The sequence below is a fragment of the Uranotaenia lowii genome, chromosome 2, assembly GCF_029784155.1.
Source record: "Uranotaenia lowii strain MFRU-FL chromosome 2, ASM2978415v1, whole genome shotgun sequence".
NCBI classification, from domain to species: domain Eukaryota; kingdom Metazoa; phylum Arthropoda; class Insecta; order Diptera; family Culicidae; genus Uranotaenia; species Uranotaenia lowii.
Genome location: NC_073692.1, coordinates 297786935 through 297803272, shown reverse-complemented (window position 1 = coordinate 297803272; position 16338 = coordinate 297786935). Strand labels below are relative to the sequence as shown.

The following is a 16338-nucleotide window of genomic DNA, read 5'->3' as shown; positions in this document are numbered from 1 at the left end:
AGAAAAAGCGCCGCCTGGTGGAGGAGAAGCTCGTGGAGCTGAGGCAGCTGCTTTGATCCCAAGAAACACGAAAGTTCTATCAGAAACTCATAATCGCGAGGTGATACGCAGCACTTCGATGTACACCTGAACGGCGCACATGCAAGAGACCAAGACGATGAGGGAAAGTTACATCGTCGGCGTAGCCAACGACGAAGAGAAACCACTCCCAACGATGAATGAAGTTAAGGAAGCCATTCGTCAGCTAAATAGCAACAAATCGGCTGGGAAGGCCGGCATCGCAGCTGAACTTATCAAAATGGGCCCGGACAAGTAGGCCGATTGCCTACACCGGTTGATGGTCTGGATCTGGGACACATAATAGCTACCGAAGGAGTGGAAGGAATGGTTAATAGGCCCCATCTACAAGACGGGTGACAAATTGGACTGTGAGAACTACCGAGCGATCAGTGTCCTCAATGCGGCCTACAATGTACCGATCCGTACATGAATTGGACACCGGATCAATAAAAACAAAATTCTCGTCTGGGAACACGACGATCAGCTGCTTTTTTTTTTCAACTAAGACAGAAATCGCTTTGAGCGGCTTCTGTGGACATGGCCCATCAAGGATAGAACGCTCCACACGGAAAATATTCGCTTGATGACATACTACAGCTGCTGCAATTTGCTTGGGAGATTTTTTCGCGAGGAGCAAATTGGTCACTATCTCCTTTCTGTACCTTTTGCCGTCATGGCGTATAGTTTACTACAGCATTGTTTACGTCAACTGACAGATGAAGGTTAGAGCGAATATGTTCACAAAAAATCTTCAAAAATAGTCAACAACAACCCAGAACAGACTACAGAAAATTTTCGCAATTTTTATGGGTTATACTGTACTGAGCAAAACAAGAGTAGTAGTATGTAAAAGTAAGCAATAATGCTTCTACGAAGTATTGAAATAGGTAACTGCATTTTTATTCGATTTCTGGTAATTCAAAAGGCTCTTAAGAGTCAACGAGATTTTCTTCCTGCATTAACGAATTTGACATTAGGGCTATTAAGCTTTAACAAATTGCTTGATATCTTCATTAACATAACGTAAAATAAGTTAGCACACATTTTTAGTATTAAAAATTCAGAAAAAATTTAAAGAAATTTCAGTGCGATTTCTTTCCATAATCTTAATTCTTCAATCCGTTTCGACCCTTCTAGGACCTCCTCTTGGCGTCGGTTAAAAATGGCGGGAGTGCTCGAGTGGGTGGTGGCATTGGTGGAGGTGCAGCAGCGTCATCGTTTGCCGGGGGTCCCCGGGGAGGGGCAGGTGGAATCGGCGGTGGATCTACTATTGCTCGCAAACGAATCTCCAGGAAGAGTCCCGGTCCCGAGTTGTCCCAGAAGAAGCGCCCGGTCGTTGCCCCGTCCAATATCAACGGATCCGATATGCAAGCCTGCCAGTGGGCCGTCCATTTGTTCCGTTGGCTTTATTCTGATCTGGTGGTCGTCAACAAGCTGCTTCAGGATTGGGTTGGCACGGTGAATGCTGCCCTAATGTCTTATGTCGAACAGGTAAGACTCCTTTGAAGTTCCACTGAAACGATTCCAAATAACAACATGCAATCTTTTATCGCAGCACGAAATGATAGTGGAAGTCGTCCGGGTACTGCCGGAAAGTGTGCCCCCGAACCTGTCCAGCATCCTTTGCGAACCGACCGATCAGCAGAACGAAGTGGAGCTGATGTTCGACATCGAGGCCTCCTCGCCAGTTCTGCAGATCAAAGCATTCAAGTCGACCAACCAGAAGACGGAAATCTCGCACTACAAAGCCACCGTGTCCCGGTTGAAGTCCCGCATGAGTTTGATCATCAACTTTTTCGCACTCAAGGGAGAGATGAAGGTGGAAGGATTCCCCGATGTAAGGCGTTTGTGATTTGTTTGTTAAACCAGCATCAACAGCCAATTTCTCCTCCGAATCTAGATTAAAATCCACCTGAACAGCATCGGCCCGCTCAAGACGGCCAACGCACAGGACGAGAAGAAGCAGAGCGACCTGATTATCGAGCTGCTCACCTCGTCCATCCGGGACGTGGTGTATCCGATCGATTTCTCCATTTACTCGACCTGCCCGAGACTGATGGGCGAGGAACCGGAGGAAATGATGATGCCCTTGGACTACTCTGGCTACGGGGTAAGTTTGAACTCCCACTGCGAGAGCAATTTAGCCGCACGAAAGACTTTCTTTTTCAAATATGGTGGCTCCAGAGAGTATGTGAATTCTGAAATTCTGAAAAATCTGAAATCTGAATCTGAAATCTGAATTGAAGTTTGAATCTGAAATCTAAATCTGAAATCTGAATCTGAAATCTGAATCTGAAATCTGAATCTGAAATCTGAATCTGAAATCTGAATCTGAAATCTGAATCTGAAATCTGAATCTGAAATCTGAATCTGAAATCTGAATCTGAAATCTGAATCTGAAATCTGAATCTGAAATCTGAATCTGAAATCTGAATCTGAAATCTGAATCTGAAATCTGAATCTGAAATCTGAATCTGAAATCTGAATCTGAAATCTGAATCTGAAATCTGAATCTGAAATCTGAATCTGAAATCTGAATCTGAAATCTGAATCTGAAATCTGAATCTGAAATCTGAATCTGAAATCTGAATCTGAAATCTGAATCTGAAATCTGAATCTGAAATCTGAATCTGAAATCTGAATCTGAAATCTGAATCTGAAATCTGAAATCTGAAATCTGAAATCTGAAATCTGAAATCTGAATCTGAAATCTGAAATCTGAATCTGAAATCTGAAACTGAAATCTAAATCTGAAATCTCAATCTGAAATCTGAATCTGAAATCTGAATCTGCAATCTGAATCTGAAATCTGAATCTGAAATCTGAATCTGAAATCTGAATCTGAAATCTGAATCTGAAATCTGAATCTGAAATCTGAATCTGAAATCTGAATCTGAAATCTGAATCTGAAATCTGAATCTGAAATCTGAATCTGAAATCTGAATCTGAAATCTGAATCTGAAATCTGAATCTGAAATCTGAATCTGAAATCTGAATCTGAAATCTGAATCTGAAATCTGAATCTGAAATCTGAATCTGAAATCTGAATCTGAAATCTGAATCTGAAATCTGAATCTGAAATCTGAATCTGAAATCTGAATCTGAAATCTGAATCTGAAATCTGAATCTGAAATCTGAATCTGAAATCTGAATCTGAAATCTGAATCTGAAATCTGAATCTGAAATCTGAATCTGAAATCTGAATCTGAAATCTGAATCTGAAATCTGAATCTGAAATCTGAATCTGAAATCTGAATCTGAAATCTGAATCTGAAATCTGAATCTGAAATCTGAATCTGAAATCTGAATCTGAAATCTGAATCTGAAATCTGAATCTGAAATCTGAATCTGAAATCTGAATCTGAAATCTGAATCTGAAATCTGAATCTGAAATCTGAAATCTGAATCTGAAATCTGAATCTGAAATCTGAATCTGAAATCTGAATCTGAAATCTGAATCTGAAATCTGAATCTGAAATCTGAATCTGAAATCTGAATCTGAAATCTGAATCTGAAATCTGAATCTGAAATCTGAATCTGAAATCTGAATCTGAAATCTGAATCTGAAATCTGAATCTGAAATCTGAATCTGAAATCTGAATCTGAAATCTGAATCTGAAATCTGAATCTGAAATCTGAATCTGAAATCTGAATCTGAAATCTGAAATCTGAAACTGAAATCTGAATCTGAATCTGAAATCTGAATCTGAAATCTAAAATCTGAAATCTGAAATCTGAAATCTGAATCGGAAATCTGAAATCCAAATCTGAAATCTGAATCTGAAATCTGAATGTGAAATCTGAATCTGAAATCTGAATCTGAAATCTGAATCTGCAATCTGAGTCTGAAATCTGAATCTGAAATCTGAATCTGAAATCTGAATCTGAAATCTGAATCTGAAATCTGAATCTGAAATCTGAATCTGAAATCTGAATCTGAAATCTGAATCTGAAATCTGAATCTGAAATCTGAATCTGAAATCTGAATCTGAAATCTGAATCTGAAATCTGAATCTGAAATCTGAATCTGAAATCTGAATCTGAAATCTGAATCTGAAATTCGAATTCTGAATCTGAAATCTGAAATTTGAATTCGGGAAACTGAAATCTAAAATCGGAATTCTGAGATCTGAACCTGAAATCTGAAGTCGTGAATGTGAAATTTCAATTCGGAAACCGGAAATCCGAAAGCGGAATTTGGAATAAACAAATCAGAAATCTGGATTCTTAATATAGAGTCGTAAATCTGAAATCTGAATCTGAATTTGAAATTTAAAACTTGTGAATTGTTTCTTCGTTTGTCACATGGCGACCGTGAAAAATTTTCTCAATTTTCATCTACTTAGTTATTTCGCTTTTAAATACGTTCTTATAATACCTATTTCTTATAATTTAATTCCTGTCCTCAATCCAGCAATTCGACAACTATCGTGGCTATCAAGACGACGGCTTCAGTGCGGGCTTATCAATAGCGCCAAAGAAACTTCTAGTCAAGGTGGTACGCGCCGATGGGCTGTTGGCGGTACGTTTGGAAAATTTCTTGATCTCGAAGCAACCCTATCTTATACTTTTTTTTCACCCTCCAGTGTTCACAACCGTTCTGCGTCATCGAGATGGACGAGCCAGCCCAGAAGCATCAGAGCGCTGCCAAAATGGGACCAAATCCGCTGTGGGACGAAACCTTCCTTTTGTAAGTATCCGGTTGGGTTTCCGGCTTTTAGTCGTTATTATTGCTAGTGGATGTTTTTAGGAGCAAATCGAAAATTTTTCTTCCGGATCGTTTCGTCTGATTAGAACTTTTTTTTCTGTTCCATTCTTATTTACCCCACCCGTAGTGATTTGTCGAACCATTCTTCTGAACTTTTGTTCGAGGTGTATGACTCCGTAGCATTAGGTAATGATGAGCACCTTGTTGTTGATGATAATTGTGATCGTGTTGTGTTAGCTATCCAATTTACTAAACAAGTGACCGCTGATGAATGTTTGCCAGTAACTACTAATTCGCCTGCGAGCTCCTCGAAGTCAGATGATTTGGCTGAGAGTAACGATAAGAGTCTTGAATTGCATGATAATAACCACGACCAGCTTGCTAACCCCGAATCGTCATTACCCACTAATAATGACGGTAATTGTCAACCGGTAAGTGCCTATGATGGCGTCAGAGATGATATCCCAGGGGATCCAGACCCTGATCCCGGGATTGCTACACCTGAAACAACTTGTATTGTTACTGCCACTGATGCTGGCGCCACTGATGAAACGATCGGAGTTGAACCAGCTGCTGAATTCCCTACAACGCCGAAAAAAACTGAACCAGTACATCAGACCGGCACGCCGTCGTTACCCCATGAAAAACCTAATAAATCGCTAATAAAAAATAAGTGTGAGTTTCTGCATCATTCTTGCTTAATTTATAAAGTTGATCATTTAGATGTTTTGCGTAGGAATAATGATTTTTACTAAACATATCTACCAACTAAGAAAATAACAGTGTCCCAATTCAGAGTAAGAATTCCAAATCAAAACCCATCCGGAAAACAAAATTTCTAACGTAACGTTTTTGGACGAAGTTAATATATGAAATCGACAATCAAAACTTTTTTTTGTTCTGAGCAGATTCAACTTCTATTTCAGTGTTGGACACAAATTTAGGAATTTAATAAGTCGTTTCAGGGTTTGTTCAACAGAAAAAAAAAGAATATGTAAAAAAATGGAACTATGGAATGGTGTCAAGTAGTTGCGAAAGTAAAAATTTGCTTTTTCCCATTGTGTTTCACCCTCATCTATCTTTTCTTTTAATGTAAGATATCGATGATGTTCGCATGATTTTTGTTTGAAAGCCTTTCAGCAGCTCCCTAGGCGTCTTCTTCTAATCGTTAACATTTTTTTTGCCTTTTTGTACCATCATCCGTCAGCCCCCGGCGGATTCCAGAAATTCCTGGGCCTCGGTCTGGTTGGCATCGACGAGCTGGCTAACGGGCCGACTTCGACTCAGATATTGGAGCTGCAGCCGCGCCCGTACGAGACCGAAAACATCACCGGCACACTGATGGTTGAGGTAAGTTTCCCGTTGCTATTTTTCTTAATTAACTTTATATTCTTTATATTTCGTTTCAAAAATCTTCAATTCAAAGAAATGTTATTTGGACAAGTCCGACAAGTTTCATAATTTAAATTGGTTTAAAATCTGATCGATTGATTTCTGATTTAAAATATTGTATTGGGATCGGGGATAAGTTCGTAGCGATTTTATCCGAACATTTTTTGATTGTATGAAAAAATCATTTGAATGAAATGCCTTAAAATCGTTTTATCTGGCATGTGTCGTGGTAGATTCAACTCTTTCTGTATTTACCACTTCATAGTAGTTGATACGTGGTGAAAAAAAAATTGGTTTGTGTGAAACTAAAGTGAATTACTACATCTTCATTGAAGTGTACATACAGGAGAGATCTGTTATGTCAGCGATGCATAATAACGTGAAGAGCTGAAGCGATGAACAGCATTCATATTCCATTTCTTCTAACTTTCTATCCGCCTATGAAATTCCATAATCTTTAAAGATTGATTATAATCAAATCTAATGATTTGAGAAAGAAAGAGTATAAGCCGTAAATAACACAAATTTCTCGAAAAAGATATAACGGCTCACCGGCAGGACTAGAGAATCCGCAATTTCCGCTTCAGTACAACGGCGCGTTAGCCAATTATACCACAGTGAACGTGAGAAATAGGTTCCAGTAAACGTACATGTCGAACACCATAGATCGAATGCTGAATTTATTATCGATACACTCCATCACTTACTTACTTACTGGTCCCGCGTCGATTCTCCGGCGCATAGGGCCGTGGTAAAAGACCTCCACTGTTGACGATCCGAAGCCAGCGTCTTCACTTGGTCCCGGCCAAGATTCTCGCCAACAGTTCGGATTTCAGCGGCTAGGCTTCGCCGCCACGAGTTTCTAGGTCTGCCTCTTTTTCGATGCCCCTCTGAATTCTGAATTCCATTCAAGCGCCTCTCTGCAAATCTCGTTCTCATCTCTTCGCAGCGTGTGCCCAATCCATCTCCACTTACGTTCCCGAATCCCGATTTCTAGCGCCCTACGTTTTAGAGCTAGCCTCCACGTTTTAGATCCAATTGCCAGGCTACCAAGCGCAGATGATATTCCGCAGGCAGCGATTCTAAAAAAAAATTGCAGTTTTCGCGTCGTCAGCGCATATGTGCACCAAGTGTCACACCCGTACAACAAAACGGATTTGAAGTTTGAGTTGAAGATTTGGATTTTTGTTCTTAGAGAGATCTGGCGTGACATCGACCTTTTCTCATCTGGGTTTCGATGTTTTTCTTAAACCACCATCAGGCGTTATCTGACGACCAAGATACTGGAAGCACTCATCTTCTTAACTTGTTGCCCAGCTACCACGAAATCGGAAGGATTCACTGTGTTGATTGCCATCGACTTGGTCTTTCTTACATTGATTTTGAGACCTGCTGCCTTGGAGCTTTCGGTGAGGTCGTCGAGTTTGCTCTACTTGTCTTGTTAGTTGTCTTTGGGCTAGCAAAACAATATCGTCTGCCAGGTCAAGGTCGTTTAGCTCCTCGGTTTGATCTACAGTCAATCTCTTCACGACTCGAGGCCTGATCTCTCCTCTTACGACTCGAGTTCCTACACATACCTCCCCTCTGCACGACTCGACTCGAGATCCGACCTCTTATCGTAAAGACTTGGTGTTGACCACACAAACCTCTCCTCCTGAAGACTTGATGCCTGACCTCTCTCGTAACGACTCGAAGCCCGACCTCTTATCCCCAGGTTCGTCGAGGTTCGTCACCTTTATGGCCGTCGTGTGCCGATCGATAACTGCTGATCCTAGAATCTGTAACGAGTACATGAGACATTTATAATATTCAGCAATAATCATTCAAATAGATGGCCGGGTTTCGACCAGACCGAACTAAGCGCCATAATAAAATTTAGACCCATCAAACTTGGAAATCTTGTTTAGTTCATATTCTAGATCGGAAAAGCGAATACGATTGACTGAAACGAACTCCTTGAATTATAAACTATCTATCCTGGTTCACAAACTACAAAGATTCCGACCCTAGATGAAAACATTTGCACATAAAGTTCAAATGTCCCGAAAAAATGCTGATGGCGTTCAGTTCAGTCTGGTCGAATCCCGGTAAAACCAATAAGTAAATTATTCGGGCCATTTAAGAACGCTTTAACGAAATTCAGCATATGCAATCAGATACCTGTAAATACATTTAGTTAATTAACATAAGTTTTCCAATATCATCTTCATATTAAAATATAATAAACAACACGAACATTAAATCTTGAGCTTCAGTTGAGGCTCCACCCCAATTGAACAATCACTGAAATCATCATAGAAATAGATAGACATGTTTCTGGTTCAAAACATGTGGTTTAAGATGCTGTCCTCCTTTAGATCACCAACCACATTCCTTTTTGCGCCAGGTGAATGACCTTTTTCGGGGGGCTTTGTGCGCCTATTTTGGAAAAGAAAAAGATTGGCCTCTAGAATTTGGTTTCCGAAGGGGAAGACGAAGCTTGCGAATCAGGATTTATTTGTTTGATTTAGCGATTAGACTTGGTCGTATCGGGTAGTTCCGGTTACGAAGTCAAGCTAGGTCAGCTCCTTCAGAGGACATCAGAAGCTCCCAATTTGCTTACGTCCAGAGATCGGAAGAGACAGGACTAATTTAATAAACTAGTTTATCGATAGGTAAATTTGAAGTTCGATGTGTGATTCTTAGACTAGATACCTCAATCTAAAGAGACCTCTCTTTATCTAGTCGCAAGGTAGAGGCAAAAGGGCAAGATAGAATGCAGTTCTATAAAGTGCATTTGATTAAGGTGGAGAACCTCATTGGGTTGAGAGGAAACTTGACCCGAGAAATTTATATTCCTGCTCATCAGCTACAGGTTCGAAGCACACCCACCCAACATCCACCAAGAGGACGGACGCCGAGTCGGTTGCAGGCCACAAGCGATTCCTACATTTCTACGGGAATCACCAACGACACCGCTAGCCAGATTTGGAACGGTGTTCCGGATTCGCATGCGCCGTTAGTGGCCGGCATCAAGCCCGTCGGCTACTTCAGTCACGCTGTTTCATCAGTGTTCGCCTAACACCTCCATCAGAGCAACGATACTTGCAACGGTATCTCCAGCGGACATTCCACGTAGCTACCCAATTGGTAAGTGGTTACCGGCCAAGCAAAACATTGGTCTAGCCACCCGTCGTAGCTACTTGCATAGCCCGTCAACCAGCATCCATCGACCGGGAGAGCAGCAGGTAGCTTCGAGGAAGCAGCTGAACTGGCGAGGTAAAAGTTTTCACCAAAACCCCGCCAAATAGCTATCGGACTGAATGAGTACTCATAATAAGCCCTACTTACTATATTAGTGATTGCTGTACAGAGCATCACTTTCCCTAGTATACGCAACTCTAGCCGTTTTCGTTGCGCTAGTGGAAAGTTACCGTAATTTATCGGATGGACGAGCCATTTCATCACCCATGAAATGGGAAAATTCTAACTGAGATGGAAAATTAATATCAAATCGAACCTGAAAAGTCCAGCAGAAACCAAGCATCTCCACCAAATGCACTGCCATAAAAAGTTCGAAGAGGGAAAAAAGTAGTCAGGCCAACCATTTCCATGTAAAATTCACACAACACACAGAACAAGATATGTAAGATATTGTAATAAGTTTATGACCACATTTATGATAATAAGAAGATTGGGGTAAGCGGAAAGGGGGTCACGCTTTGTTCGTTGTTCGCGATTAATTTGTTTTTGCTTCCTTTACTGCAAAGATTGGCCGTGAATCCAATTAGAAGTTTTGATGAATTTTCTCTGAGTACTAGTCGACTTCGGGGCGGCCCTCAGATGTCGAAGTACGAATCACATTTTAGAGTCCCTTCCGCTTCTTTCTCAAAATAGGGAATCAATAGGAACTCGCGACCGAGTCTCTTCAGCTGGGCAAATTAGGAAAGGGCAGGTGGCCTTCCATTCGAAAGTGGCGCCTAAGCCACCTGCTTAGAACCGGAAGCGTGTCGGGCCTCTGGTTTTATTTAACTGGCACTTGTCACAGCACACGCGCGGTACTGAACGCAACTACTCGGATGATTCCCGACGAACACGTCATCTTACACCGACTCGAATGACTCACCCGGCGTCAAGAGCCAATCTACCCGTAAGTATTCCTCGATCGTGGAATAACCCTTACCCAACGATTTCCACTGCGAAGATCGCTTGCGAAGAAGCTTCGATCGTTGGGAACTGCACTACTCACGACTCACGAATGCGGCGTACCCACGGCATCCGCTGCGCAGAAGATGTTGCCTTATCTTTGTAGCTTCAAACCATGGGGTCGGACGCATACTCCTCGATGGGGTCAGTCTACTCTGACCGTTGTCCGGTCTTCTTGTATCCCTTTGGCTGACAACCCTAGGATTTTTGGACGGCGGCTTTTTCTACCCGATCGAGAGCAGCTTGTCCTGGACTCGCGCCTGTCACGGCACACATTCGGGACTTTGAACGCTACGACTCGGATGTTTCCGATGGTGACGACATCCTACACCGTCTCAAGAGGCTCGCCCGGCATCGAGAGCCTCTCTACCCGTCGGTATCCCCTGACAGTGGTTAACCCTCTTAATGCGAAGTATCTTTGTAGTTTCGATCAAGGGATTGGACGCACACCACTCAGATGCTCCCCGGCGATGGAGTCATCAGTTCGCGAACTGCCGTTGAATCCAGCTCCTCTGCAGGGCAGTCATGATCCGGGTGAACCCAACACTGACCGCATGCCAAGTGTTGGAATCTGTACACATTCTCTGCACAACGTTGTCTACTGTCGTGTCGGGCCCACACAGATGGCAAGTATGTTTGTACGTACTGCCGCAAACCTCGGACAGGCAAACACCACGTGTTCGGGTGTCTCCTCTTCGTCACCACAAGCCGGTCAATATGGCGAAGCCACATGGCCAAATCGGTAGTGGTACTTCATAAAACATCCATGACCAGTCAGAAATTGCATCAAATGGAAGACACGGTGATTCTTCCGATCCAGCTCCCGATGTGCGGGATCAGACGATGGGTCCACCTTTTTCTCGCTGAGCTGTCCCACAGCTGCTGCCAGTTGGACATCGAGTCCTCATTGGCGAGATCTCGTACATTGGGCGTGTCTTTGTTGTCGTAGCAAAAGATATCCTCCTTAAGCAAAACCGAGTTGGGCATGACACCCGCTACTACACAGGCGGCTTCGGACGACAGGGTCCGGTATCCGCTGATAACCCGCAGGTTCATCAGCCGCTGAACGCTGCTAAGTCGCTGCAGGTTACAGTTTCTTCCCAGGGCCTGCCTCCAGGCCGCTGATCCGTATCGCAAGATCGATGTGGTCACACTTGCCAGGATCCTCCTTTTGCTACTTCGGATGGCCGAGGAGTTCGGCATCATCCGTGTGAGTGCGGCCGTGGCCATTGCCTTCTCTCCACGAGCCTATAAAGATATGCCGGGACCCTCATTTGGATGAACGACGATGCAATCAATGTCCAACTGACGCTGTTGAAGGCACTATTCACGTCTAGAGTGACAACTGTGCAAAAGCGGCCTGCTGTTTCAATGACAGAGCGGATGGCGTCTACGGTGCTGCGTCCTCTAGGAAAACGAAACTGTTTCTCCGAGAGTCCGCCCTCGCTTTCGGTGTACCTCACCTTTTCCAGGACCTTACCCGAAGAGTCCAGTAGACAGATCGGCTGGTACACCGACGGGTCTTCTGGAGACTTACTCGGTTTATGCAAAAGGACAAATTTCTGCCGCTTCCATGTATCAGGGAACACTTGTTTCGTCACATATCGTTGCAATGATGACCGGAACATTTCGGGGGACTCTATGATCGCGCCTTCACTGCAGTCCGATCCAGGGGCCTTCCTTGGTTGGAGAGACTTGACGGTTTCCCGAAGTTTATCCATCGTAATCGTCTCCTCTATATCCCTATCGTCGTACGGGACTGTTGGCCAGCGGATAACATCGTGCTGAGGGAATAGTTCATTGATGATCACTTTTAATTTGTCTGGGCACGTTTCAGGTGGCGCACCCTCACTTTTGGTTTTGCCAATGACTATCCGATAAGCATCGCCCCATGGACAGTCGCCATGCAGACCCGCGATTTCCTCTATTCACCAGCAGAAGGTGGCCTGTTGTCTTCACGCTTGACCCTTCTCGTCATCGCAAGCGCAAGCTAGTACCCTTGTCAATTTTTGCTGAGTCTGAGCTGATACTCACAGGTACTACAGGTCTCGAATGTAACAGCAACACTGTTTTTATTCAATAACCATATCACAGCAATCTTGATTTTTGTTTATTTTGGTAAAATCTGTTGAATGAGCAACCAATGAATTAGAAAGATAACGAGGTTGATCTCCAGATTTTGAGAAAGTTTACACTCTTATGGAGGTCTGTTAAATCTTTGTCTTTCATTTTCAGTTTGTGTTCATCGATCCCCCGGCACCGGCTCCCAGGCGTCAAAACATGCAGCAATCCTTCCGATCCAACGGAGAGTCGACCTTCGCCAGAGGTAGGTTCCAGGATTATTGAAATGTGACATTTCGAAACCATATTTTCATGAACAGTAGAATAAAACTCAACTCATGGAAAGGCCAACGTAAAGTGTTAATTAACCCGCAAAATCGCACCCCTTCCACCAGGCCGTGTCGAAGCTTTTGAACGAGATTTGGTCGTTTTCGGAAGACATTTGTACAGTTCAACTTTTGGCAATTAACTAGAATCGATTCCAAAATAAGAAAAAAAAATCATTTGCTCTCGTTCTCTGGCGTTAATGCAGAAAAGAAAATAGCTGCACGTAGCACACGATTAACCTACTGTTCGGTTCTTACTAGTTTACTGTTAATTATGTTTTTCGTTTCTGTAATATTCAATTTCCATTATAATTTTGGCTGATCTGTAGCGATTGCCAACTCGTGTTTGTTTTTTTTGAAGCATCATTCATCTAGATCGATTTTTTTCCTTCAGTTTTTGATTTCCATTATATTTTGTTTTTAGCTCAAATAGATCACCGACTAGCAACTCACTGCCAGAAATTATATTTCCTCACATAATCCTCATATATTTTTTGTTTCTTTCTATCTCTTTGTTTCAGAATACTAAACTTTCTGCCACGAAATTCGTTTAACCCTTGTCGTTACTCAGACGAACCGAAAATTAACGTTCAACTTAGAACCGTTAGAACTAGGAAAAGCTTAAACACTAAATTTGTCGACTTCTGATGAGTCTTGTAGCAATCTTTTTCATGAAATTAATGTAAAATTACGATCAGTTGTGTTAAAACTTTGGAAACTCGACATTTACTGCTTTAGATTATTTTCCGTAACGATTGCATCGATGTGTATATGTGAATATCATCTTGAAAATCAAACATCGGGTGGAGATAAGGTGGATATTTTCAAGATGATATTCGATTTTTTTTTCGGATGACTTTTGTTAGATTTATGTTTGAAAATGTTTTCCATTTAGACTGAGACCTTAAGTTAGGCTGTAAATTTCTCTTGTAGATTTCATTTGTAAACCGCTCTGTAAAAAAAAAACAAAAATGAAAATACATGTCAGCTTTGATTGTTGCTCCCACCGATGGAGCTTTGAATCCGAACAGCGTGTTTGTATTTTCTCATCGAAAGAATCGTTTTGAGCATACTCTTCCTTTTAAAATTAGCACAATTGTAGATTGATCATATGACGCGATATGTGAGTAAAGATATTTCTCTGAAAGCACTGCTTTCTTTGCCACTAACACTACTAAAACCCTAACTCGATGAGATTTCAGTAGATTTTTTTTTATGAATTTTTAGTTTGATTTGAAATTTTTAATGCTTCCACAACAACACACGTGCCTAACACACAGTAACTGTTACGAACGATTTTTTTTTTTTGAAAGTTTTTCTAAGTTAGTTTCAGCCAACAACTATAAAATTATTTTTTCGTACCCTTCTCTTTCGAAGCGAGAGAAAGTTACCTATTGTCACACACATAGTCAAAATAGTCCAATCATTATCAAATATGCTGTCTGTCAGTGAAGATTTCTGAATTTGTTTCCTGATCTCTAAGAAAGTTTCAAGACATTTTCGTCTCATCCAGATATTCCGGATCCTTTTGTCTGAAGTATTCGAAATATGTTATGTTTTTTTTTGATTACATTTCGATGACATTATTTTCGATATAATTCAACCTGTCATTTGGCACAGTGCTCGACATCTATTTGAAAAAATATTAAAGTCAATTTTGTCTTTAACCATAAAAATTTCATACTGAAAAAGTGTGGTCTCTGCGTAATGCGCAATCCAGTGTTTGAAAATTATTACTCTACCATCACACACGTCTCAAGAAATGCCTAAGAATTCTGTTCAAACGAATCTTTGTCTTCTTCCAGCTAGTCAGTCTGGCTGGAAATATGTTCAAATTGTTTGTAGTTGTTTTAAGTTGTTACTGCTTGCAATTCGGTGATGTTTATGCCCCTGACAGCTCCAGCATTTCAGCCTTAGAATTTAATGTCGCTATCTTTCGTCCGCAGATGGAACCGAACGAGTGACCACCAGCACCCCCAGCACCAGCCCTACCGGAAAGCAAACCTACCCCTCGGACCCGACGAAAGCCAACCCTGGAAGCCCCGCCAGCATCAGCCCTTCCAGCCAACCGCCCAGTATCGCAGAAAGACAGAAACGTTTCCAGGCGGCCAACACAAATCGATTGGTATGTACAATTATTTGGGTGCTATGGTCCATTAGGGTCTTTTGAGCAATTCCATTGCTATGGGATGAAGGGCGAACGAAAAATTATTGCGACACATTGAACAGGGCATAACTTTTTCACCATTGGGTAAAAATCAACCAATTTTTTCACACTTTCTCATTGATGTGTATTGTTTACATCCTATCAAACTCGAAGTCGTGTTTTTCGATTCAACAAAAATGGAGGTGAAACAACACGAGTCGAGAGAACAAACTCTTTCCAAAAACCTGGAATTTCCTCACCTGTCGCACCGGTAGTTGGGAAAAATGTTGAACCAGAGTTGTTGAGTCCAGAGTGTTGAAGCGGTTCCAGGAGCAGTTGACGTTGAGCCACGGCAAAGGAGCTGGAAGAAAACCGGGATCTGAGATCAAAAAGACGGAAGGAAAGGTGAAGCAGATGATTAAAGCAAATCCCAATGTCTCAAGCCGTGATTTGGCTAAAACCGATCCACATGTCGCAGAGCTACGTCCAGAATGCAAAGAAGAGAGTTGGACTACATACATACAAGGTATAGAACTTCCCAAACAGCGATGAGCAGCAACAATCGAAGGCACGGAAGCTCTACGAGAAGATGCTGACAAAATATGGCTGCGACGAAACGTATATAAAAGCAGATTTTAAGCAAATTCCGGGGTTGGAGTTTTTCACCGGCAAGAGCAAGTTCGATGTGGACGACAAATTTAAGAAGAAGAAAATGTCGAAGTTCGCCTCAAATTTATCGTTTGGCAGGCCATCTGCTCTTGCGGACTGAGGAGTGAGCCTTTCGTGACAAAAAGCACATTAAATGGCGGGATCTACATCTACAGTGCACCGAGAAGCGCCTTTTGCCATTCTTGCAGCAGCACGACGAGGCTCCGCTTTTTTGGCCAGATTTGGCATCATGCCACTATTCTAAAAGTGTCCTGGGTGGTATGAGGCCAATTCTGTCCATTTTGTTCCAAAGGACATGAACCCGCCAAACTGTCCGGAGCTACGCCCGGTGGAGCAATACTGGGCAATAATGAAGCGGAAAACTTCGGAAGAGCAAGAAGACAGTCGAAGACGAGAAGGACATGTTAAGAAAATGAAAATAAAACTGAGAAAATGGTACCGGGGGACACTGTAAAAACTTTTATGGAGGGTATCAAGCGAAAATGCGTTCAATTTTACACTAAAGGCTCCATCGATTACCTTTTCTTTCATTTATGGAGCCAATGATTTGGCCGAAAGTGGTTACGCTGAACGAGTCATCGGGTCGAATAGTGCACAAGGCCGAATGTGTCAAAAGACTTCAGTTTATCCGGACATATGTCTCGATGCCAATTGAACGCTAGCCCGAATGGACACTAAACCGAATGGGTTTTTGGTTTAATTGACGTGTTTAGAGTAAGATAACATCGTGTAATTCATACTCCGCGTGGCACAACAAGACGATCATCTCTAGTTTACGGCCAAATATTAAT

The 16338-nt window shown here is 42.2% G+C and overlaps 1 protein-coding gene across 5 annotated transcripts in view; it reads left to right on the top strand.

Annotated features, from left to right (window-relative positions):
• LOC129744537 (uncharacterized) overlaps positions 1–16338 on the top strand; it is an 80595-nt gene that overhangs the window by 49306 nt on the left and 14951 nt on the right. For all 5 annotated transcript variants that reach the window (XR_008736939.1, XR_008736937.1, XR_008736938.1 and 2 more), the window contains 9 exons: positions 1198–1551; positions 1616–1897; positions 1961–2170; positions 4475–4582; positions 4647–4750; positions 4896–4954; positions 5976–6118; positions 12581–12671; positions 14679–14857. Coding sequence is in view for 1 of the 5 variants with exons in the window: in XM_055737115.1 (XP_055593090.1) it covers positions 1198–1551; positions 1616–1897; positions 1961–2170; positions 4475–4582; positions 4647–4750; positions 4896–4954; positions 5976–6118; positions 12581–12671; positions 14679–14857 (1530 nt within the window). In the remaining 4 variants the exon portion in view is untranslated. The remainder of the gene's footprint in view (positions 1–1197; positions 1552–1615; positions 1898–1960; positions 2171–4474; positions 4583–4646; positions 4751–4895; positions 4955–5975; positions 6119–12580; positions 12672–14678; positions 14858–16338) is intronic.